The sequence below is a fragment of the Paramormyrops kingsleyae genome, chromosome 5 (genome assembly GCF_048594095.1).
Source record: "Paramormyrops kingsleyae isolate MSU_618 chromosome 5, PKINGS_0.4, whole genome shotgun sequence".
Taxonomy (NCBI): Eukaryota; Metazoa; Chordata; class Actinopteri; order Osteoglossiformes; family Mormyridae; genus Paramormyrops; species Paramormyrops kingsleyae.
This window is the reverse complement of record NC_132801.1, coordinates 12,973,437-12,999,254: the sequence shown is the minus strand read 5'-3', so window position 1 is coordinate 12,999,254 and position 25,818 is coordinate 12,973,437. Positions and strand designations below refer to the sequence as shown.

The window sequence follows — 25,818 nt, the reverse complement described above, 5'->3', positions numbered from 1 at the left end:
AGCAAACTTCAGATCTACCTTATGGGCTCAGCATGTGTGTTTTCTATTTGTGTAAAGTTAAAACGAGCAATTGACCTGTTAGGATATCTGGATATTTCGCCATTCCCTAGTGCATCATCTATGATGATTCTACACAGGCAAGTACATCAGCACGATGAATGCTGCGGGACAGTCAGCGTGTGCCCGGAACTCTCTCTGCTTCATGCGTGTCACGCGTTTCGCTGCGAGAACGCCAAGAGGCATCCCTCGCACGTCTCATCACGCGGTACCGGTTTGTTTATTGCGACGCAAGCCACCGTCCGCGCTTCCGTGCTCACGATCCGAAGCGAAGCAGCGGAGCCCACAATGAGGCAGAAAATAGGCTGAATAATTCATGCGTCTCTGGCCTGGAATGTGTGCCGCCGTTGCTTCCCGCGCCATTATTCTCCATGCAGATCTGACGATCCCCAGCAACTCCGACTCCTTCCCCAGGGTGGGAAGCAGATCTTCAGAGGAGGCCTAATTACAGGCTTCGGTTTAGTGCAACAAAACTAAAGATCAGCAGCAGTAGGAATGACCAAGCATAAAATGACATCATTTAAAAAAAGAAATATCAGCTGAATCTTGAAGACTGTCTGTGATTCTAGGCAGACGCACCAGAAGCATCTGCACTCTATAAAAAGAGCAGGCTAATTGGTAAATTAATTCTAGTTTTTTTTTAAGTCACCTTGATAAATAGCCGAATGAAAAAACATCATCAGCAGCATTAACAGCTGCAAAATGGGAGCTGTCAGGCTCACAACACGCGCATCTGAAACACGTGTGAGCGTTTCGAGTAAAATATCCAGGCTGTGAGGGGAGACCTCGGTGTCTTCAAACAAGGGTGTAATTTACAATCCCCTCTTGGCCAGCATTTCGCAGACATAACCTGCGAAAATGGCCAATGTGTCAACAGCAGCCACCTCGATGGGACGAGGGGCGAGTGATGCGTGCGTGGGAGGGCAATGACACGTGAAGAACGGAGAGGGAGAGAGGGAAAGCGAGAGAGAGGCACTGGCTCCGGTCTAGACAGGACAGCGAGGCGAGACCAGATGCTTCCACAGATCCATGCATCCAACCCCCCCCCCCCCCCCGTGCTGCCAGGACCCATTAAAGAGGACTTCAAAGGTGAAGCCATCGCATCGCATCAGCAGCAGTGAACCGCCGGCCGGTGCGGATACACCACTCGCAGACGCCACATCCTTCCTCGCCCTCCCCCACAAATAGAACCCAACGATGGGCCAAGTGGCTGCGTTACCCTGCCCGGTCTGGCCCAGACAGCACGATAACCTGCAGGGTCCAGGGTGCAGTGAGCCAAGGAGGTACAGGAAGGTCTTCCCGATTCCCGCCAGCAGAGTCGCTGTAAGCACTTCCAGGGCTGCGCGGAAGTTTGCTAATCTGCCAGACGGCTGGCAGCTGGAGTTCTTGCATGGCAGCTAGGAGTATCATGGCATTAGAATTATCACAAACAAGAGGAAGCCATTGGACCCGTGCTCATTCGGATATTTAACGACTCAGTGAACCCCACTGCCTATTCTCATCTAATTAATTCTCGTTGATTCTCTGCCAGCTGCAGTTCATTCCACTCTGCTTCCGTGTGGCACTTTTCACTGTTTATTTCCGTTTTTTGTGTTTTGCCCATTATCTATATCTACCACGGAGACGAATGATTTTGCAGTAGGTTTTCCTTCGAAAAAAGAAAAATTATACACAGGACATGCCATCCTCCTCCGAGTCTGTGATTACAGCTCCACCAGGATGCTTTGGGACTGATTTGTGGAGCTGGATTCTTCCCTTTATTAATCCTGGTGTGGAACATTTGCCCAAGGACATAAGCCTAGAAATACTGTTTAAAAAACATGTTGTCACAAATCCGGAGAATTAATCGTGGCTTGTCGCAGCTGCCAAAAACTTGTAATCGCAAATGACTTTGGGGCCACATTGGGGGAAAAAGAAATAGCCAATGATGTCGATGCACGCGCGGCCTGATCTGTGCCGCAGAGAGCCACACTGTGATGGGACACTTTGCCCCTCGCGACACCTGATTGCCCAAATGAGACCCATGGTCTGTTTTCAGCCTCCTGGTGATTTCCAAAGCTCGAGTAGCTGCCTGCATCGTGACGTCTACCCATCCCGTCGCTAATTAAAAGGCTTGAAGGAGATGCTTCGGTTCTGTAATTGGATCAGAGTGAGAGAACTGGTGCATTCTAATTGGTTTATAAAATATGCACAGTTATCAGATTTCGCTCCAGGCTGACTGCAGAAGCGCCAGAGTTCCTTGACAGTGAATTCTTCAACAGCCTGTGTCTATTTACAGCAGGTGTCAGGCACGTAACCCAACAACCATTGGTTTCTTCCACCTCAATGACTGGTTTCTGTGAAGCCTTGACACTTCTGAAAGGCATTTGATAGAAGCGGAATCATTTACATCAAGAGGATATTAGGTCTTATCTCGAGGACTCACTGGTACTGAAGCGGCTGTTTGACTGATCCGCCTCAGCGCATTTGTCGTTTTCAGCAGCAACACGCGCCAGGCTCTTGTGGCACGTTTTTACACGAAAAAAAGATTTGAATGATGGATGCTGTGCTTGTGTTTGATGGCGGAGGAGTGATCCGTCACCGAGGCATTGCTGTAAATCCAGCTGTGAGCCGGTGTCGGAGGAATCAGCTCTTTTCACAGCTCAAGAAACTTTGCACTCATCGGAGCGTGAGCACGTGTAGCTGAACAGGCGTCCTTACACAGACTCAGTCCGGAGGACGTGCAAACGTTCAGAAAGCGAAACCACACTCTACGCCGTTATGGAAACAAGGAAGGAAAAATAAAGTTTGAACTGATGGATATCGCCAAACATTCATTTAACTCTTTCATTTTAGGTTAAAACGAGAAATAAAGAAACCTAATTAAATCTAGATTACTGTTCAATGCATACTAATGAGTTGCAGATTACTATAAACATGTAGATGCATCAATAAACTTCTCCAGAGAAAGATATAAACAATGAGTTGTAAAGGGAAATAAATTAAACTTGACACTTACTAAGGTCGATAATCCTTTCACGTCAAACGCGACGATAATTATGTTTGTTTTGTTTTGTGTAGAAACAATCGTTATTAATTTAGCATTAAATGCGACAAATGTCAATATTCGATAGACAAAAGTCTACATAAAAATTGAACGTTTACGTTTGCAAGAAGAATGTCCCCGTTGATACTTCCGAGTTATTAATTGCAATACAATCAATACTTGCAGCTGGGTTTTGTGCATTTTATGTAGGCTACTGTAGGCTACCTCATACACTAAGCGTTTGGTTTATTTTCCGACTTAATCAAAACCAAATTGGCCCACAGTCCTTTAGTACACATCACCGATCACTCATAATCATACAATATATGAGGCAAATTTTAAAAGGATTTATATAACCTACATCCAGCTAAGTGCTTCTGTTGTGAGATTTCCTTCCCAAGAATCTGATCGCTTAATCAGAGGCGCGTTATATGAAATAATTTGTTTACTTTTCAGGATCGTAATTACCAAAGGCTGGTACTTTCTTTAATCCCTAAAGTTGTGATGTTCCCTGTCGTGTTATATATACCGAGGCTCCGTATCTCAGTATGGTCCACGAGCCGGGATCCTACCTGTCACCGCGCGCACAGCACAGCCACCCCGGACACATTAAGCTGTAGGAGTTATTGCAGGAGTTTATCACCAATCTATGACCACTATGAAGTGTATATCGCTTTCAATACTGACATCAATATTTTTCTTGCAATGCGTAGTTATGGAATGGATGCAAGACATAACTAAAGAAAATTTAACATTCGCTAATAACGAAACCAATCTCAAAGCAGGCTTTGTGCAGAGGAGAAGGTAGCAGAAAATGAACGATCGAGGTATCAAAAACATGCATTCTCCGTCTAATAAGCGAACTGGCACAGTGCACATGGACTATAATTCAACCCGACCTCATGTTAACGTTCCTTTGCTATTTGCACTTGCCAAAGTTACTTAGCACAAACGACAGCATCTATGAAATGTTGGGAAAGCATTTACAAAATGGTACGTTGCACTCACCTGAACGGTTTGAACGTCACAAGGCATCTTCTCACCATTATTTTACCGTCGGTGTTCAGATCGATCATTTTCCAAAAGAATCATGCAGACCACGGACCCCCGACACGGTGAACCTTATTTCGCGATGCGCGGTTCGGAGCCGAAGCGGCATTTTAGGCTCAGTATTTGTGATTTTAATAGTCGGCTGCGCATTTGCAACGTCTGAATGAGCTATAACAAAACACAGAGTCAAATATATCCATCCGTTGTCACTCCGTATGAAAATATTTGTCTGTCTGCCAGCTTTAAAGACTTCCCGAAGGTCAGCAGTCACTTGACTTTATTCTCGGTCCAGAGACATTTAGCCCGACTGATCCCCGTGTATCACAGAACTTCACAACATCCAGGTGAAAATAGCTTACATTTCCTCCGATGGTAAACTGCATAAGATAAAAACGTTTTACCTACGACATAGAATCAACAGATTCAGGTAAGAGAACCGCACATGCACGGCACCCATGTTTTCTTTGTCAGCTTTAGTTTTCGCTGCCTTACTTCACCGGCAGCCTGCATGCGGAGGTGTGTGACTGTATGTGTGGGTGTGTGTGCGGGTGTGTTTGCGCTCCCCTTGACGGATTGCCGTGCATCAGACGCCAGTCCTGACGATGCTCAGTGAACAAGGTTCGAGCCTCTATCTGAAATATATGTGGCTTATTCTCTTACGGGAGGCTGTACAAATTGCGACTACTGTCCAGTTTCTTCACTGTGTTTTAATCATCTGCGCAGCGCCATCTACCGCTTGGATCCCCATATATTTGTGTACATGAAATATTTTCTTTCCCCCCCATTTTACATTTCAGCGTTTTTCACTGTAGCTCCCCTTTAAACGACTTACTTGGACATTATCGTTAAATAAAGCAAAATAACGGCGTTGGCACTATCTTAAAACAAATTAGGATAAAAGCTGAGGCCAGGGACCAAAGATAGAATATGCAACTGCGTTTATATAAGTACATTAATTAAAAATTGATGTCAAACATTTTTGAAAAGCCACAGGTTCCTGAGGACGGAGTAATGTAGTCGGGAAAAAAGGTTTTATGTGCAGACTTAGAATTACAGGAAGGTCGGTCCCGATTATACGTGGCCAAAAGCTCATTTTGAAAAGGCGACCCTGGGAGCCGGAGGCATTGAGCCATCAGAGGACAGCGTTTGTAATAGCAAAATAGTGTTAAACTTCTGCTGGGACTTCCATCTCAAACCATTTGTTGTTTGATAGACCAGAACCAAGTCAATATCTAATCCGAGCGGCAGCCGGGAAGTAGCCTAAAGAAAAAGTGATATATTCGCAAAGTAAATGAAAAGATTGAAACTAACTGTGTGGAAGAAATTATTGACTGAACACTGGCACACAAAAGAGGCCCAAAATGTCCCTAAAATAATCTAAACGAAGCTAGTGAAAGCTATCAGGAACATTCAACGACAATTCAGCACCAAGGCTAGCGCCTATGCAGAAAGGCCGGTGGACAATGAAAGAAAGAGCGTCACCCAGTGGTCACAAAAATAACATTCTGCATCACCGTAATCCGTGGCTGGATTGCTGGTAAAACAAATGCGGTCCTTTAAAACATCGTCTGAATTTATTGTTGACAGGTATTAGATAGCCTATAACAAGTATCGACATCGATTGTAAATATATGGTCTTTAGAAAACATGTAGGCCCAATAAATTACAGTACCGTATAAATGTTAACAGTACACTACAGTACATTGACAACCTGCTGCTGAAAAATATGAAACGTACACCTGTGTATTAAAAATTCAACTAGGTCAAGAGCGTGGTTTTATGATACCTTTAAAAATTTACAAGATTTCGACTGTGAAACCAGCATGTAAAGACTTGGGTCAGGGAGCTGATTGTCATACAAGCAGCGGATTGATTTGACGTAAATCCAGTGATTCAGTCTGAGCTCACAGTGTCTAAATTAGGTCCGTAATGTCAAACCTCTTATTCTATGACGGCGAATGAAATAAATTAAACTTTACTTTATGACTTAACTGACATCTAATTATGGGTGAAATGAAATGCATTAACTTAGTGATTAAGAAAACTTGTTTTGGCATGTTCTCTGTTTGAATTTACACCATATTAGTAGGCCTACTATTTTAAATAAGCCAGAATTTTTATTCGGATTTTTTTCCGGTAGAATATAATACAGTGTTTATCATATTTGAAACAGCACTTTGCAAAATATCTGCGCTGACCTGGCGGGTGTCTATAAATGCCCAGATTTCAGCGAAGCTGTGAAATAAACCTGGCCTCGTTTGATAGCCAATGCAGTGCGCCATGCCTCTAACAGATGTTACTAATTGTTTCCTCGGCCAAGGAAGCTTTATTTTCCTTACTGACATCACTGGTTATGAATCGCTAACAGGGGCTCTAAGAGGTTCCTTGTCAAAGGGCTTGCGCTACAAATCTGCATTTGAAAGATGATTCACGGGCAAGCAACGCCAGCTGAAGATGCTTTCTCATACACCATGAAAAACACTGCTATTTAGACCCGTTTTCATAGATGACATTCTGTACATTCACCGCTTCTAACATTCTGGTCAAAATGCATAATAATTGTGTTTATTCACATAAAAATGATCCGAGAAGCTAATAATATGACATATGTTAATTTGACAATTTACAGGGACAAATCTTGTTCTACGGTCAAGTGCATATTCTGAAAAAGTCCCCTTCTTGACAGCGACTTCAGTATTACACTCCCATCATCTATCTTCGTGACGTTTATCCACTGTGGGCTCATAGTGATTCTGCAGCCTATTCCACAATCCATACTTTCTATACTAGTATAAATAATTCCATTGTCTGATTATTATTTTATAGTAGTAATATAACACTATAAGTAGCCTAGTGCTTTTGCTTTGTTTAAGGCAATGCTAGTCTGCTCTGTGATCTTTATTAACGTTTCCATATTTATCTTCTATTACCACAGTTATTTCATTGCACTTTATTTAAAGGTCAGATTTAAAGAATTAATTAAAGTTGACGAGATCGCAATGGGAACATCCACATCCACTTTCCGTTGTAGGGTGGGCGGCTAAAAGAGTGTGATTTCCTAGTCACGGGGCTGGTAAGAAAACAGCGAGAGGAGCAACACGGCGACCGCCGCTATGGCTCCCAGGCGCGTGTTAGGAGCCACACCGAGCGCAGGAACCAAAAGCCCATTATATTTGCGGGGTTTTCATCGTCGCCCCATCGCGGACAGCAAATAAAAACACCACCGCCGCCTTGTCGCCGTGACAGCAGCTTTCACGCCGTAATCCCCGCCCCCCACTGCGCGCCTTCGGCGTGAATAACGTCACGTAATGCCGCCTGCCAACTCCAAATGCTCAGTAAGTGTAATCACACACGGGAGATTACGACACTCTGATTCACTTATTTGGAAAAAATGAATCTAGAGAGCCAAGCAGCAAAAATAAATAAATTAATACATAGGTAAATAATCAATGGGCCGCAAAATCAGTAAAATGATAGATGGGGCTGTGACTTTCACACATTCTCATCCACCATCTCTAAGTCTCCGATGTGTCACCTTGACTGCCCAAAACCATGTCAGTGACTCTCGGTTTGACAGTTTTGCTTTTACCTGAGACAGATCCCCATATGGATGGTCCATGAGCAATATAGCCCTCCCTCAGATCTGGCTGAAGCACACAAAATCACAGTATGTTTCACATCGGTATATATATGGGTAACGTAACTCTCGCCTCGACGGTGGTACCACCCCGGTAACTTCAGAGCTGTGCTGCCGGACAGAGCCGCTAATTAATCGCCAATGAGGAACCCTGGAAGGAAGGTTAACGATATACATCTGACATAGAGGACATCATCCTCTGGAGACCATCTCTGCTCTTCATACGACTCCTACGGACCAGACACGATGTATCCCAGGAGTGCTCTACTCATCTCTCTTCTTTCCATTTTAATGCCTCTGCTGGCTTCTCCCTGCTCACTAGACTTCCCTTTCCATAACTCTGAATAAAGCAGTCCCTCAGGGCTTTGAATCGTTCCCCAGGCCCATCCCCATCTCTGCCTGTGACAGTAATTTTATGGCTTTCCATTTGTTATTAATGTGTTGGCTAAGCCGTCTGGCAACAGGGAGGAGTAGTGGTTAAGGATTTGGGCTCTTAATCTGGAGCTTGTTGGTCCATGTCCCTGGGGTAGACCCTGCAGAAAGATACTTACCCCGAATTTCTCCTGTAAAACCTCTGATAATATAAAACTCTGCAGGTCGCTTTGGATGTGTTCATGGCTAAGCCGCAAAATGCAATCTGAACACAGCTGTTTAAAAGTTAAAACTTTACTTTCACAATTAGTAAGTTTAAATTAAATCTTTGTTTCTGGCAAAATCTGCAATGTTTGGCCCAGGCTTTCATTGTGGGTACTGCCACCCTCCACTCATTAGTGCACCTTAATGAGTCCTTACTTTCCCCCGCAGGCCTCATTAAGCAAACTACAGTCAGGTGTGGCTGCCAAAAAGGAATGGGAGGGGCGTGGCCTTGCTGGTCACCGGCCACATGAACGCTTCCACTTTGATGCTGATTGGTGGAGAGGAATTCTTCTCGTTCCCAGTGCAGTGAAAACCAAAGCATCGCTCAGTATTTGTATAAATGGCAAATAAACTATCATTTCATGACTACAGTGAGGGACTGCCATCGATTTAGTCATGTTTAAGTCAAACAGTACGTGACACTACAATGCTATTTCTATCCAAAATAAAAATCAACAACAACAAGCCAGCTGCTTGGCAGAGACCATTGCACAAGATCTTCATTGTCACTGTACAAGTGCAGTGAGATGACGGGTCCATTGTTTGTGCCAAGCCAGCTTGAACCTGGAGAGAAGGGTCCGCAGACTATGGACAGAGGACTCCTTTTACAGGCTGGTAAAGTACAACACGAATGAGGATGCAAACCGATTTGTGAGCTGTAGTCATTTTGTTCTGTTCATGCATATGGTGTCTGCAAATGGCACACTGTCCTGGAGTGGAGCGACTGCTTGATGCGATACGGTGGAGCCTCTCAAAATCAGGGCAGAGAAAAGGGACACTGAGGCTTCGTCCTACTCAGCACACTGCGCCGACTGCGGGCCAAGCGCACTGAGATACTGCACATATATGTGTAAGGAGCCCAAGTGTGCAAGAATTTTTTCAAAGCAACGAGACACACTTGATAACTGAAGGGGTAAACAACAGACATGTTACAGCGTTTGTGATTGTGTTTGGGGTTGTTCTTCACTGTAGCCTAGTCTATATAAACACTCATTATACGACTTTGCACGCTTACATTGAAACTTCTTTGAAGGCATGTTGGGCTCCAAATAGGCCAGCAGACTTTCTCGTGTACCGTGTAAAAATGAGTCGCCACTGATATGGTGCATCATGGTCTATATACCGCTTCCATGCAGTATTTGCCAAAGTGTGGATAAAGTGCACGTCAAATGCACTGCACTTGGTTTATTTGAGGAACGGGACACCCTTGAAAAAATGCACTAAGTGCATGAACACGCACAGCAAGTGTGGGAGTGCGTAAGTGTGGACCAAATGAGACAAATGGGACTGAGCCTTCAGACAAACCTCTTTCTGTTTCACTTTTATCGGTGGTTAATATTGGAGCTGGTTGCCAGCACTACTGCTTGTTCCTGTGAGTGGTGTGTGGCTTGGTAGGTTAGGCATCTGTGCCTGTGATCAAAGGGTTACTGGTTCAGTTCCCAGGGCTGACAGACAGACAGACAGATATGCTGCCTTTTGGTACACAGGAAAGCACCTTAAGATAAATGGCTGGCCCAGCACTCAGACCTGCAGCTTTCCTCTGGCCTGTATGTATGTCGCAAAGAAGAGACAGATGGGGTCTATGAGAGGAAACATTCAGATGTGCCTATAATCTACTGGTGTTAAATAAAGCTCCATTTCATTTACTGAAGGATCATCTATCCAACTTCCATTAGCTGATTTCCAGCACAGGGTTACGGTGTGCCTGTCCAGTGCAGGGCAAATGCACACAATGGTCAACTTAGAGACACTAATTCACATAAACTGCATCTTTTTTTTTGGATTGCAAGAGGAAACTCCCCACACAAAACCACATCCCTGCAGGTGGGAGGCGACAGTTTGGACCGCCGAGCCACTGTCGCACAACTAAAGCATCAAAATGTTTATAAAAGACATTTAAGACATGAACAGCAGTACACTGTATGCATGGCATGTGAAATTGCTTTTCAACCGAATTTACTGAGGATGAGTGGGCAGCAAGGCCTTCACCACTCCTCTTTCCACGAGTCAAAAAATTGTTTCTTGCTTGTCCAGGGCCATGACTGGACTAGACAGCTGGAGCTGCTAGAGTGATCTACCTCTGCTTAACCTGAAACACAACAAACATTCTTCCGGCCCACATTGAACTTGGGTAGTGGACATAGACTAAACTACTGTGAAGTGAAGTGAAATGAAGTGAAGTGAAACGAAGTGAAGAGAGAATTGTTTGCCTGTTGGAACCAACCAGGTCTCAGCAGCTATATTCCAAGGCATTGGTTTTGGTCACTAGCAGGTTCTGGGTGTTTTTTGGTCCTGACAACAGTGGGTTATCAGCTGCCCCCCCCCCCCCCCTCCACTTCTTAATAAAGCAGTGTTAATTAAAGTCCCATTTCCGTTTAAACAAGACAAACTCACAAAATCAGCTTATAAATGCAAAATTGTAATTGGAAAAACAACAGCAAACAGACCATCTCAAGTTCGGCAGATGATAATAATCCTTTTTGCTGTGGCTCTCTCTGAGTCTTGCTTAAGGATAGATATAAATAGATACGCAATCACTTAGGAAAGCACTTAGGATTGAAACGGATAATTAAAGTAACCAGTGCTTCTTACACGCGAGATGGATTCTGTGACAATGTGGATCAATAAAGTCACACTGGGAACAAGTTCTGTTTCTGCAGTTTCCTTAGTAGTGAAAACATGACATCTGCTTATTCAGAGTTTTACCAAATATGAATATGAATGGCCATTATGACAGCATATCAGTGCAGAAAGTCTGTCCCTCTGAACAAACCCAACTGAGTAGGTTTGTAGTTTCATCATATGGATGAAAGGGCTCCATTTTCCCCCCATAGTTTCAGAGCAGACAGTTTCCTATACCTGCTGTCACTTAAGAAAGAACACAGATTCACAAATTAAAATAAAAGATACATTTTCTTTTCCCTGTTTCCATCTTTATCTCTCTCTTTTATTTCTGTCTTTTCTCATTCCACTCTCCCGCTTTTCTTTTGGGATACACTGCCATGTTGAAAGGGCAGTGATAGCATGGAGGAGAGCCAGAACACAGGTGGGCGGAGACCAAAAGATAAGGTAGCTCCAATTGGTTGGCGGCAAAGCACAGGACACATTCCCATTGGTCACAGGGTGACGGAGGGGCTGTAGTTGTTGTGGCGACAGCCCTCTGAAATAGGTAAGTCAGGCCCACCGGAACCCACCATTGTCAGCTCTCCCTGAAAATTGCTAGTTTTCAGCTCTGCCAGAGTCTGGACATGGGACCGGGGGGGGGAGTACGACTGAGCAGATCTCATGCTTCGGTTATTTGGCTGTTTGGCTTCATCACACATCCCAGCACAATCCCGGCACAATCCCGGAGGCACTGTGCCCACCCTGCAGTGGGTTTATACACTGTGCCCACCCTGCAGTGGGTTCATTCACTGTGCCCACCCTGCAGTGGGTTCATTCACTGTGCCCACCCTGCAGTGGGTTCATTCACTGTGCAAACCCCTGGGTTTTAAGTCTATCTCTTAATATCTGTCCAAACATCACAGTCAAATAGATTTCCGCAGCTCCCAGCTAGAGCATGATGGACCTCTGACTGTGCGCAATATTTTTCAGCTGCCATCAAGCTGTTTGCCAGCTACGTGGGGGGCATTAGTTTGGCAACTAATGAGCCTTCAGCCCTGTGTGACATGAGACCTAACCGGACACTTCAGTCTGCCTTCAAGGATGCGCTGAAGATGCAAATAGACCAGCGATTCTCAACCCGTGGCTTCCAAGTTCTGAAAGGGCCGAGAGGCAGAGTTGGAAATGTAAGCATTTTCAAACCAGCAAGCTACTATGCTGATCCACAATCAGATTTCCCAGCCCAAATCCTAGCAGACCACTCACTGAGACAACAGACAAGACACCCAAGGAGTGCCTTAGCCCGAGTCTCATAATACGCTCATTGAAAGGAGTGACATTAGACACCATCGGAAGGAGCCGATTCGCTATAGCAACAGCTGCTCCCTGAGTATGGCAGCCGTCAGACCGACCAGACCAAAAGTAGGTATAGCCACCTACAGAGATCTGGTCACTCCCCGTTCTGCGTACCTCAGAGTGTGCTGCCACGGAAATGCAGAGTTTACAAAGCTCCCCTGACAGGAGAGGAAGATGGTCATCTTGCCGGAGAGACAAGACGTTCCAAGCGCCTACCCAGATGGGTCGCCTCAAACTGGGACCCAAGTGTCGCCATACAGCAGGCGACGCCTCAGCTCCACACCAGCCCCGATCCCCAGCAGGTCTGACTCTATTAGCTCTCCCACGGTTTCGACTCGTCCGGGGATGGGACTCCCGAAGGCTTTCCCCCATCCCCTTCACGGTGCGTGCAGAGAGCAGAAGAGTATCGTGCTTGTTTGTATAGAGTGGTTGTAAATTGGGCCAGTCCCGCCAGCAACCCCCAAAAAATAAGTTTTCCTGCAAGTTGGAAGACCGCTTGCAAGGCTGGATGCAGATTAATGTCATATCCAGGACAGAAAATGCAAGCCACCCCAGATGGGACTCGAACTCACAATCCCTGGCTTAGGAGGCCAGTGCCTTATCCATTAGGCCACTGGGGCATCACTGTGAAGCTGCTGACAAATTAAGCACCATGGCTTGCTTACGAGGCTTGCCACAGAGCCTTCCCGGATGGTAGGGAGTTGCAGCGGTTGATTCCCTTTACCCCAGCATACTGACGTGACTAGAAGGTTGAGGCAGGATACTGCCTCAGATCCTTCTGTGTGGGGGACCTGCCTAATGACCCCGGGCCCCCTAAGACACCTTCCCCACACCGCAGCATCACATGGCGGGTGCAGCCCCAGTCTGCTATTTTGTCACGATTTATTTGCTATGGTGATTGCTAACGTATTGCTAAAAACGTTTCTCAATTCAGGTTAGTGGCTCACTGATGACAAGCGATTCCCAAATCAGTCAAAAAGAAACATTTCTTAATTGACGTATTTCATTTCAGCACATCTAGGAATGCAACAATATTACTGCAAATTATAATGAGAATCATAGCTGGAAATAAGCGTAATTAAAGTCCCCCTCGCCATAGCTGGTTTCCGTGTACCTTGTTTAACAGACGCCCCTGGCAGATCCTCCCTGCAGAACGTCGCTCTGCCTTTTCACTATAGGAATTTTTTTTTTTTGCCCTAAATTCCTCACAGCCTTAATTTGAAGTTATTATTCCAAATGAAGTTCTGATTGTGCATTAGGGCGAATCTGTATCCTCTCTGCATTCAGGATATAGATAACAGAAAAACGTTATTTGATGGGACATTGATCCCGCATCTCTTTGCGCTCCACGGGAATGGATGAAAAATCGATACGGCACACAGCTGCTGGTTTTTCCCCTTTGCAACCCCCCATCACAGAAATGGCAGCAGCCAGCTAGTTCTGCTGGAGATATCTTTGCTGCAGGGTGCCTGAGGTCTACATTACAGAACATTTGCTAACTGGAGCAGTTTAAAAGAAAGATATTGTGTTATTCTGATGGAAAAAATATCCATTGCATGCATTTAGCCAACCGGGGTGTTGGACCGCCAAACAAATTAATTCTCATAATTCTTCTATACTTCTAACAATAACAGTGCATGCAGGGAATGCAGACTTACTGAGCTAGAAAAGCAGTTTGGAAAACACATGGTTTTACATATAGATAATGTGCTCAAACATAATCTGTGACAAGTTCAATTTAGTCAATCCCTGATATTATACCTCTTTAATGAAAATGCATTCTGTCCTTAGCACACTAGATGTCTTTGACATGCAAATGCTAAGATACATATTTGTATTTTATTTTCCTTTGTTGTTATTTTTCACTTGTCAAACAAGACCGCATTTCCAAACCAATTTACTTTAAAAGAAGCAACACATGCTTCAAACAGTGAAGATGAAGGAATATGCATTTTAATACCGTGTCCAATTAATACTGCATGCATTGCATGGCACGTCCATGCCTCCGATTTGTAATTATGTTTAAGAATTGCTAATAATTGATAAAGTCATTCTTGAAGCCTTAGCTTCAGGTATAGGCTCCAGAACCCAGCAACACTGAATTGGACAAGTGGGTACAGAACATGGACGGATAGATGGATGATAAAGTCATCAATGCTTAAGAAAGTCAGCAATTTCCTTCCAGAAAATGTCTTTTGTGGAATTATATTACAAGGAATATGGCATGTTTCATATACGACCAAATGGTATGTTACATTGACACTTTAAATTGATATGAAATCAAGGATTAGTGTTTGAGAGGTTAGTACATCATCAGCAGAGAACATTTTAAATATACTATATAAAATAACATATAAAAAACACATCTTTTGTGTTGGCTTCAATAGAGGGATTGGTGTACAGTGGCTTATTGAAATGGAACCCTCATTACCCAGAATCCCACTCAGGCAGACCGCAAACTGTAATCTTCCCAAAGCTGCTCTGCTATTGCTTAAATAGGGTGCTTTGAGCCAGGTCATGCAGGTTTTCCCCTGTGGCCCATTACTGTCTGGCGCATTCCCGTGGGTGGAGCTTTCCTCAGCTGGACCATATCTTGGCAATTAATTGCTCACAACATCAATGCTACTCTTTTTAGCAGAGCCTGTGGAGAGAGATGCTGCACATGCCAGTGAGACAGAGTCCTTTCTTTACCGATGAATTGAATGTAGACCAACAGGAGTGGCAGATATGATTTAGAACAGGGGTTCTCTTTGCTCCAACTTAAGGTTATACATAGAGCCCTTGTATCCAAAACGAAATTACCCAAAATGCACCCAGAGCTTAGCACTAACTGTAACAGCCTTGACGCTACACTGATGCAAATGGTTTGGCTCTGTCCCAGCTTGAAAAGTCTTGGACAGAAGTCTTTGAAATGCTCTTCCAGATTCTAGAAGGTGCTACAGAACCCAATCCATTCACAGCACCATTTGGTGTTACAGGGGGGCTGCCTAAAGCTGAGTGCGATGCATATTTGCCTCCCTTCTGGCACGACGTGCAATATTGCTCAGATGGAAGAGGAAGGCACTGCCTACCCACTCTCAATGGCTGAGAGACCTCTTATCTTGTTTAAAGGTGGAGAGAACTCACCAGTCGTTTCCGATTCAGTGAAAGAATTCCATAGGGTCTGGGGATCACTTATTACATATTTTCAAAACCTTAAAATGACTTTCGAGTTGCGGTTGGTTCACGTGTTTGCCCTTAACTTCCAACCTCTAAGCAGGCATCTTCAGTCCCTGCCTCTTTCTCTTTTCTCCTTTTATTATTAATTTTGTTGCCATGATTATAATCAGTACCCTTTCTATTTTACTTTCATATTTAGTTTATTTAGTTATTTATTTAACAGTTTGCTCTTTGTTTATACCTTCTGCCAGCTGGGACAGAGTAGGTTGGGAGGGGGGATACTGTCCTACAGTGCGTATGATTTTGAATTTGTATAACCAATAGGAGGGGGAGGGAGGTCAGTGATATCTGCCAGCGAAACCCCCCTCCACCACATGGAGGGTCATGAGGCAGTGTTATTTTGGGGGACTGAAGAGTTTTGGAAGCCATGGTCTGGAACACAGCTGACATAGATAAGGCTATTGTCTGACCTCCCAGTGTTACCTTCACAGCCCCATAAGGCACAGGGTTATATAGGGAGAAACTCCATAAGGCATAGGGTTATATAGGGAGAAACTCCATAAGGCATAGGGTTATATAGGGAGAAACTCCATAAGGCATAGGGTTATATAGGGAGAAACTCCATAAGGCATAGGGTTATATAGGGAGAAACTCCATAAGGCATAGGATTATATAGGGAGAAACTCCATAAGGCATAGGGTTATATAGGGAGAAACTCCATAAGGCATAGGGTTATATAGGGAGAAACTCCATAAGGCATAGGGTTATATAGGGAGAAACTCCATAAGGCATAGGGTTATATAGGGAGAAACTCCATAAGGCATAGGGTTATATAGGGAGAAACTCCATAAGGCATAGGGTTACATAGGGAGAAACTCCATAAGGCATAGGGTTATATAGGGAGAAACTCACCTCCCCACGGGTACAAGTCCAGCTCCTTAGCCAGCTAATAATTTATGATGCAGTGCTGTGGGAATGCTTGTGTGAACTGGGAAATGGAGGTGAAGACGGGGTGAGCAGCTGATGTGAGACAGAAATGGTTTACTTAGGTTTTTAATGCTCACTTTGGCTGGTCTGATTAGGTCCATGTCGGAGTTCCACATCGTCCACCAAGGTTGACCAAGGAGAACATTTTTTTCCAAAATGTAACGGCCTGCATTTGGCGCAATCGTTCTGTTTAGGTCAGAGAGGAAATACCTGAATGGGCTTGGCTAGTTAGACAGGTAGACAGGAACCTTGGAGTCATTTTTGGTTGTTTAAAATCCACCAAGAAACCTATTTACATAATAGTATTTCAACTTTCCAGGAAAAGATTACCCAAGAAAAGATTGCCTGAAAATTTTCTCTCTAAATCTCTTGTAACAATTCTATACCAGTCATTTTATGACAGGATGCCAAATAATGCCTTACACTTACAAAGAATGTTCCTTAATGTGCTGGGTGCAGGGCTGCCAACTGTCACGCATCTAGCGTGACTCTCACGCTTTCTGACTCTCATGCTCACGCAAAAAATCTTATGGCCAATCAGTGATAATTTCGTTGACGAAATATTTTCGTTATAATTTTCGTCAACGACAAATTTTCACTGACGAAAACGAGACGATAACTAAATAAAAATTAAGTGATGATGACGAAAACTATAATAAAAATATATTGACATTTTCGTTAACTAATAAAAACGAGACGGAAATGTGAGTGAGGGACGTTTTTGGAAATGATCCAATCAGAATTAATCTTGGTGCGTGGCGCGTTGAGACGCACACGCACATTTGAAAATTAAGATACTGATTCACCTTGCGACGCGAGATGCGACAGTACATCTTGCATACATTGGTGAGTGTCTGTCTGACTTAAACTAAAACAAGACCTTGTGTAAACCGTGAGGAGCGGAAATCGCTGGTAAAAATACAACAAATCTAAAGCGACATCTGCAAGGTAATTTTTTCAGGTCATGCAGTATTTGCAATGGCATTACTGCCAAATACAGTTTTTCTTTTAAATAATTTGGAGTTGCACTTTTGCTTTACAGAATGAAGAATGTCATATGCAAGTTCTAAACAATGCATATCTAATTTTTGGTTTTTATGGAAAGACGATATTCCACATATTTAATGAGACTTGGCTTTATTTAATTTTAAGTTAGAATATTTTGTATATTACCACGGTTTAACTAAATTACATTTAAATTAAACCCAATATATTTTAGTCAACTAAATCTACAGTAGATTTAGTCGACTAAAATCTTATGCTTTTTAGTCGACTAAAACTAGACTAAAACTAAAACAAAACAGATGACTAAAATATGACTAAAACTAAAATTGCATTTTAGTCAAAAGACTATGACTAAAACTAAATTGAAATCTGCTGTCAAAATTAACACTGTGGCCAATCTGTATTATTCCATTATAAACATAAAATTAGCTACATCTAAAGCGTTGGGGTAGTTTGCAAACCCTACAGACTAATTACAAGGTGATAAGAGTCTTACATACGTGTAAATGCGTGTGCAAACTTGTCTCGAATTGAAAATCTCACACCAGCCAGCTGACCAAAGTTGGCAACCCTGTTGCTGCAGTATCTGACTGACCTCCACTGCACATGCAGAACAGTGCTGTAGATGGTAAATACCTTACAAGCACCTGGCCAGAAGCCAGTGATCTTGCATTGTGTCTGTTTGCTTGAGGAGAAGGTCTGGCAGCAGACGTTCCAGCTGGAGAACCAGTGAACCGAGCGGATGTGCACCCATCCGGTTAAGGGCTGCCTCACTTCATAATACATTCAGCTGTGCCCAGACCTCTATTTTCCCCACTCAACCTTATGCTTGCAGTGCTCACTGGCCACTAAATTTGCACTGTGTGCTCACAGAACGATTGTCTGCACAGAACATTAGGCCTACCTCGCTATCATAAAAACACAGGGTAATGTTACTATAACAATCACAACACCTGGTATGATTTCATAGAGCGACAGATGGTAAACGCCGCGTGGAAAGGACCTCACGCAGAGTAGAAGACCGTCAGAGCAGGGACTAGACTCAATTAGGTGTGCATTCAATGAGTCAGGTGTTAACAGCTAAAGGCTAATCGACGTATTTCGGTTTTACACAGCCTTTGCTGAAACGCCTGCAACATCTCGAGGCTCGAGTCATTCTTCACCGAGCAAAGTATTTTGCAGTGGCAGTAAAAGGATTATCATCGTGGGGAATAAAGGATTACTAGCTTCCAATAATGCACTACATTTATAACATTAGTTCAGGTGGACGAGAAATGATTAGTTTCACACGGTGAGTTTTGACTGGCTTTAGTGCCAGCGGTGCCACCTCTCTCATTGCATTCAGGGTGGCATTGCATTCAGGGTGGCATTGCATTCAGGTTGATTCCCTGCCCTGTGCTATGTGCTGCATGGGATGGGCTCCAACACGCCCCCCCCCCCCCCACCAACCCTGTACTAGATAAGCACTTGGAGAATAAATGAATGTCTTTGTTATTTTTTAAGACAATGCACTTCCTTACAAATTCCCGCCTCAGGTGTCTATTCAATGGAGGGTTTGTGACCTGCAAATACTCAGATATCTGTCTTGTTTCTAAATTCCAGGCAACGAAGGAGGAGAGGGAAGAAAACCAACTGGCTAACAGGGAGAGCTGCGAATGTTTGGCGTGAGCCGGCATGAGCGTCCGAAGTTTAGCATCATGCTAATAGCACGACAACGTGTTCATTGCGCCGAGGGAGCTTTCCATCCACTCAGTGTGGGTCTAACCCAGCTGGAGAAAGTGCAAGTCAGGTGGCAGAGAGCCATCGCCCACAGCAAATAGTTTGCGAGCTCAGCAGGAAAACCAATAGCTGTGGTCTGCTCTAGATGCCTTCACTGTATCAATGCCCCATCACCTAGGCCAGGGGTCCCCAACTCCAGTCCTGGGGGGCCGGAGCCCTGCACATTTTTGGTTCACCCTCATTTAACACACCTGATTCAACTCCTTGTGCTAATTATCACGCAGCTCTTCAGCTGAATCATTTGTGGTGGAACAGGGAAAGAACTAAGCTACACAGGGCTCCGGCCCCCCAGCACTGGAGTTTAAGGCCCCTGACCGAGGCGGAAAAGTTGGCAGGCACCATGGTGGCCCGGGGAGATGAATAATACCACCGTGTCGCACCGCTAACCCCGGGGGTGACACCAGGGTTCAATCGATTCCCAGGGATCAGATGGCTCGCTGCGAGGTGCCCAGCCCAGATTCATCCCTGTTCACTTTAAAGACTCATAAAATATTCCTGACTTAATGGCTGTGGCATTTCAGACAATTTAAGACCCTCTCCTAGAAAGGACAGAGCAACAGAGCGTGGCCGAAGACTAATTGAAGTCTGCTGACACCATTAGCAACTGCTATTTGTTTCATAGCATATAATATAACGAGAACAGGGAGAGGGCTGAGTGGAATACAGATGACCAGCAGAGCGGGAGAGAGACGGCTTGTGCCAGACAAGCAGAGCCCTGAGCGTGGCTAAACGGGCTTGGCCACGCCTCCTGCCTGCTGATTCCATTGAATGTTACCCTACAGAGAATGATGTCATTGCCAGAGGATGTCTGCCTATGTTGATTCATATACACAAGCAAGACTTGACATCACTTTGACTGCACAGGTAATGTTACTCTTTTCCACAGCATGCTAGTTTCAGCTAAAATTTCACACGTTATGACCTTTGATGCACATTTGACCCTATATTCATACTATGTATGTTGACATCAAGCCAGAACTGCTTTTCTTTCACAGCATTGCAGGGGGACCAGGGCCAAGTGCCAGGCAGCAGAGGGCATAAAACAGGGCACCACTATGTGGGAGGGTGTATACATGCATGCCCTCTCACTCTGGGCACTCAGCTTAGGCATCAGCTAACATAATCGTAAGCATCTGAACTGTGAGATGAAGTCCACACAACAAAACACCAGAGGTGGATAGATTAGATCCAGAAAGTAAAAATCCAGACCAAGATTTTGTTTCTACCAACCAGATGAATAGTATATTAATGTGACTCTTTATACTCAACTGGTTGGTTGAAACAAAATCTTGGTCTGGATTTTTACTTTCTGGACCTGAACTTTCCACCTCTGTAAAACACACGCAGGATAAACCCACAGTGAGTCACCCTGGTGAGCCTTAAAATACCAAGAACCGTGAGGAAGGATATAAAAAAAAACGAGAAAAGGGCCTCGTCCAGGCGAGGATTCCAGTAGAAATTCTGGAAGAGGCGTCACACAATGCCCTGTCACCGTGAGGCTGCTGCTGAGTCACTGCTGAGTCACTCTGCTGTCTGCAGCACCTCAAAGCGAAGGCTGCTGCAGTAATGGCTGCCATTCCAGCCTGGCCCAGCTATTTCCGGGGGAGCAGCAGTTATGGGACAACTGCCTCCATCAGTCCGCACAGCTAATTTATCGTTTATTGGCAATCAAGGTGGCGTCACGTTGAGAAACAGAGCAGCGAACCCTCCCCACAGAACAATTACATTTCATGCCGATGGAAAATATCACTCCTGCTATTTACGGTGCGGGGCGTTCAAAGAGGCAGACAGTGACATATTGAACGCATCCCGATTTCTCCGTGTTCCCGTTTCGCAATTTACACTGAGCGCCAGTGAATATGCAGGCAGCTGTCAAGATGAAAAGTCAAACTGAATTTGTGGTAGATAAAATATGCAGCGATCACCGCCAAGGTTATCTAGAGCAGGCAGGCATAGAAAGGTCACTCTCGTCCACGTGAGCGATGTGGAGGTGGCCGGTCACTCGCCCTGTCAGCGGGGGCGTGCAGTCCTGCGGGGGACTAAGTTAGAGTTGATAAAAGCTTTGTGCAGCATAATGAGTGATGTGGTCAGATAATTAAGGAGGTAATTACTCTGACTCACAACTTTGAGCTGTTAAAAAATTCCATTATTGATTGTTCAGCCTGAAGAAAAGCATGGAGCAGTGAAATGGCAAACCAGCAGGAAGAAAAACAACACATACTCGCTCGAACCAGGTCATTAATCTGGGAAGAGATTAGGCTCCCTGTAGCGTCTGCGCACCAGTGACACCAGAGAGGCCGCTGCATGATGTAGTTAAGAAACCTCGCTCTAGTGAGTCATGTGACCTCAAGGGCCCTTTGAGTGGCACTCTCACATCCAGATGCTATGTGCGTGTATTTGGAGCCCATGACAGGGATTGTGCTAACTAGCCTGGACAAGGTAGTCGGCTTATTTTTGGACCACCGAAACAGCCGCCATTGGATGGCAAGGGATAAAGGAGATGGAGAGATGGACTTGTGGGAGTTTCCTTAATGCCAGTGTTTGTCTCTAGTTACTGTTGCTATAGGGACTGAGAAAAGAACGTGTTTGACTAACCTTTGCTCAAAATTACAATTCAGAAGTTAAGAACATGCAGCGAGACGAGGCAATACATGGAGGAACATCTCAGTGTATATTTGTCTTTGGTTAGGAGTCTGCTGGAGGAATTGCATCCACACATCAAGGCAGGTTGCTGAACCCCCGCCATTAATGCATCATTAATGGGAAATCGCGGCTGGAAAGGCAGCAGAGTCTGGATGCCAGCATAAGCTTACACTGCCCTAGGAACGACCCTGGGACTTAAAGCATTGGAATAATTTGATTCTGTGAGATGTTCTCAGATGCAGAGTGACACCCTGAAACTTATCCCACAACCACTCATTTGCGAATTCTGCAACAGATCATTCTTACCACACTTTCCACTTCATGTCACTGAGCCGAGAAAAAAATGGACTGTGACTCGACGTCAGACACCAGCATCGAGTCGAGGACTGAAAACACATTTGAGGTCTTCATGACCACTGATTAACTTCGTTTCATCAACAGCTAAGTAGCACAATATCGACTCCTCAGCATCGATTCCGCCTGAAACAATAACCTGTAGAAATAAAGATTCCCTTTGTTCCCTCATTCCTTTTCGCTGTGTCGTCATAGATGTCTTTTACAACCCCCCCCCCCCAGTAGCACCACAGAATGCCTGACACACAGACAAATCGCATGCTCTGCTGTAATGGATGGCCTTATCCTCAGTGAGTACCAGAGAGATCGCTCTCTAACACAGGTAATTATATCTCTTCTCTCCACTGCCTGTGCATATGCCTGCATAGTCCTCATTAGAGAAACCCATATCACTGGCCCTTTTCGTCCCAGTAGTCTCCCTCATATGCCTTGTAATGGATGGACTAGGATTTAAATCACATTGGTAACCAGGAAAATTCTTTAATGTGAGGGATTCCCCCAAAGGGCATTAGCTGAGAGAATGATGTAAAGGTGTTCATCTGAATACACAGCTATTGTCTCCCCACTAAGCTATTTTTATAAATAAATTCCAATCCATAAGCCTGGAGACCCTCCACATTATTTGGTATTTAAGGATGGTCACCTTGGAGGGTTAAAGATGCATAAATTTCCACAGCCTGCATGTAGGACTATCGACAAACCTATTTCTGTCCTCTTATTGTCATTTTTCTAGAGTCAATGATGCAGACTTTCTGACAAGCGTGTAGAATTAGTTATGGGGTCCCATTTTCTGTTATAAAAATAGATGATTAAGTACAGTATGTGGGAGCATTATGGGGTGCCTTAACAACGAAGCAAAAGAAAGGGAAGACCGTATCTGAAGTGAACCTAGCTGATATAAAATCAAGTATATGTTTCAGTCCCACTTTCCGGTGCCCTGTCATTTTCCCAGCTTAAAGCACCGTGAGAATCTCAAAATAGCCTGATTCTTATGGAATCTTATGGTTTATTTCTTTATATACAGGCACTAATTTTTTAAGGGTTCAGTGGATACTGTCGTGTTATTAAGGACTTGGTCAGCTTTGACTACTGTGATTTAAAGGTAACATTTTGTATTGTACCATACTATTACTCTGAAACGCTCCAGACTTGAAATATTGACAAATGCATGAGGAACGTTTCAATTTTGGAACATTTCAGTCCAAAAATGAAGCTAAAGTTCGTGGCATTAATTTAAAAAGAGGTAATCAGCACAGTTCACATTGTTAACAAAGCCTTGAAAGGAAAGTATTTTCATGTAAAAATTAGAAATCTAGGAATGCAGCATAACAGGATATTGCTGTAGCCTGTTGGCCTTAGAAGGCGACGCGGTTCCAGGAACCGCTTGGTGTCAGGACAGGAAATTAATCAACCAGCATCCTGTGAAAGGGGTGAGACCACAAATAACAGTGTGTGAAGCTGAACAGAAAAGACGAGTTAATGAGGTGTTTCCATTCCCTCTCTGTGAGCAAATACAGTTCTCTGTGAGCAAACACATTGGCTGTGATGGGCCGCTAAGAGTCACTTCCTTAATTAGAAGTCGGATCCTAATTTGAAGTTATATGTAAGGAACTGCATGTAAATTGAAGCTCATTAGTGAGAAACTGATGGCTAGAAAATGTAAAACTGGTTAATATTATGTATTTGCTGTAGTGCTGAAGGAAATAATTTTGCATAATTCAATAGGACAAAATGTCAGGGTTAAAAAAAAGCTTTAAGATAACAGAGTCAGAAAAAGGCCCTTCAAGAAGGACAATCTGAAAAACCATGACTAAGCAATAAATCATTAAATTCATAAACTCATTAAAACCCATATATGCAGCCATTCCCTTGACTTTCATCACAAATTTTCCAATGCTGCTCATCCAACCATTTAACCATATAGATAACCCTAATAAGACGTGAACAAGAGGTAACAGAAGGTTTCATTTTCTGGGTTACCTCGAGTTCTGTGGCTGGCATTCTGCAGGATAACACATGACTTCAACCAGATTATGCCCTGGGCTGTTAGTCTCTCTCTTTTAAGCTCAAAATACTTCATTTTGTATTGCAATCGTAATACAATTCACAGGACGCACAACATTTATCATTTATACGCAGACATTTTAGCAGATTTCTCCTAAGGATTCAACAATGACTCAACAGTTTTGGTCCAAAGGTCATAAATTAAATTTCATAAAGAAAAACTGCTGTTCTGTGCTAGATATTACTTGTTAAATATCAAATAGGTCCATCCATCCATTCTGTGCCTGCACAGTACAGGGTGAGTTTGGAGCCAATGGCAGGAAACACAGGGATAGGGGGTGGGGGCACCCTCAACAGGGTGCCAGGCCACAGTAGGTCACAGTAGGCCGGAGCAGGTCACAGCGTCACACGCAATCATGCACAGCTATATCACCTTACCATATGTGCTTAGAGTGTCAAAGGAAACCAGAGGAACAAGAGGAAACCCACATTAAAACCCACAGAGGAAACAGAGGGAGATTATGCAAACTACACACAAACACACACACACACACACATGTCAGGTAAACATATCTTTATGCTAAACCTTAACCCCTACCCAGCCCTAACCATAACCAAGCAAAATACAACAGTTTTTGCATTTTTAGTTTTTTCATTGCAGTCACAGATTTTTTATTAAATTGAGTTTTCCCTTATGGGGATCAGGAAACTGGTCCTCATAAGGGAAAAGAATGGGTATTCATCACATTGTGGGGACATTGTGTCCCCATAAGGTAAGGTATACCCACTCACACACACACACACACACACCGTCCATTCATTATTATGAAAAACTCTATTCCCAACAATCACAACTTTAACTCCAATCTAGCCCTAACCTTAATCATAAGTATCCAAACAAAATACAATTTTTTTTTGGCAAGTTTAGTTTTTTGATTGCGGTTACAGATTTTTATAAAACAGAATTTTCCATTTTCATTCCTTTTCTCAGTAGTCAAATTCCTTTTCATTTAAAAGTAACAGCACGTGCTTTTCAGAGGTGTCATGAGGCTGAGGCTTTTTCGCCCAGATATCTTAAGTTAATGGAAAAACTCACAGCCTCTGCCCTGATCTAACTGTCTTTACCCTCGGATTCCTTAAGACCACTGTCCTTTGCATCCATGTTCAAATCCCTAACAATCCTAGCATACTGCACTGTATCTGGGGACGTCTCTGTCTACTAAGCAACTTGTTCAAAATACGATGTCAGGAGTCTCCCCTTGGCCACACACCAGACTCCAAACTGGAGCGTTTTTGGTATTGAAGGCAAAGTCTAACGCTGAAGGTTGCTGAGCCTCTAGTAGGAGCGAAAAAAGGGTCTTGTGAAAAGCACACAACACAACAATATGCTCATGCAACTGTTATATAGGTTTTTTGGGTTGACATGTGCCCAACATGAACCTATTTTAATGGATATCAGCATTTATAGCTTGGGGCAAAACAAAACAAAGGAGTTTTCAGAGCTTGTAGTTTTATATTGTATCGT

The 25,818-nt window shown here is 43.9% G+C and overlaps 1 protein-coding gene and 1 non-coding gene across 3 annotated transcripts in view; both read right to left on the bottom strand.

Moving 5' to 3' along the window:
• LOC111847779 (alpha-1,6-mannosylglycoprotein 6-beta-N-acetylglucosaminyltransferase B) overlaps nt 1–4,815 on the bottom strand; it is a 94,349-nt gene extending 89,534 nt beyond the window's left edge. For both annotated transcript variants that reach the window (XM_072712183.1, XM_072712184.1), the window contains exon 1: nt 4,091–4,815. In XM_072712183.1, coding sequence (XP_072568284.1) covers nt 4,091–4,158 — 68 coding nt within the window. In that variant the 5' untranslated portion in view covers nt 4,159–4,815. The remainder of the gene's footprint in view (nt 1–4,090) is intronic.
• Nucleotides 4,816–12,909: 8,094 nt separating this feature from the next.
• trnar-ccu (transfer RNA arginine (anticodon CCU)) lies at nt 12,910–12,982 on the bottom strand. Its single transcript has one exon. It is a non-coding gene; the product is annotated as a tRNA-Arg (tRNA).
• Nucleotides 12,983–25,818: the final 12,836 nt, after the last annotated feature.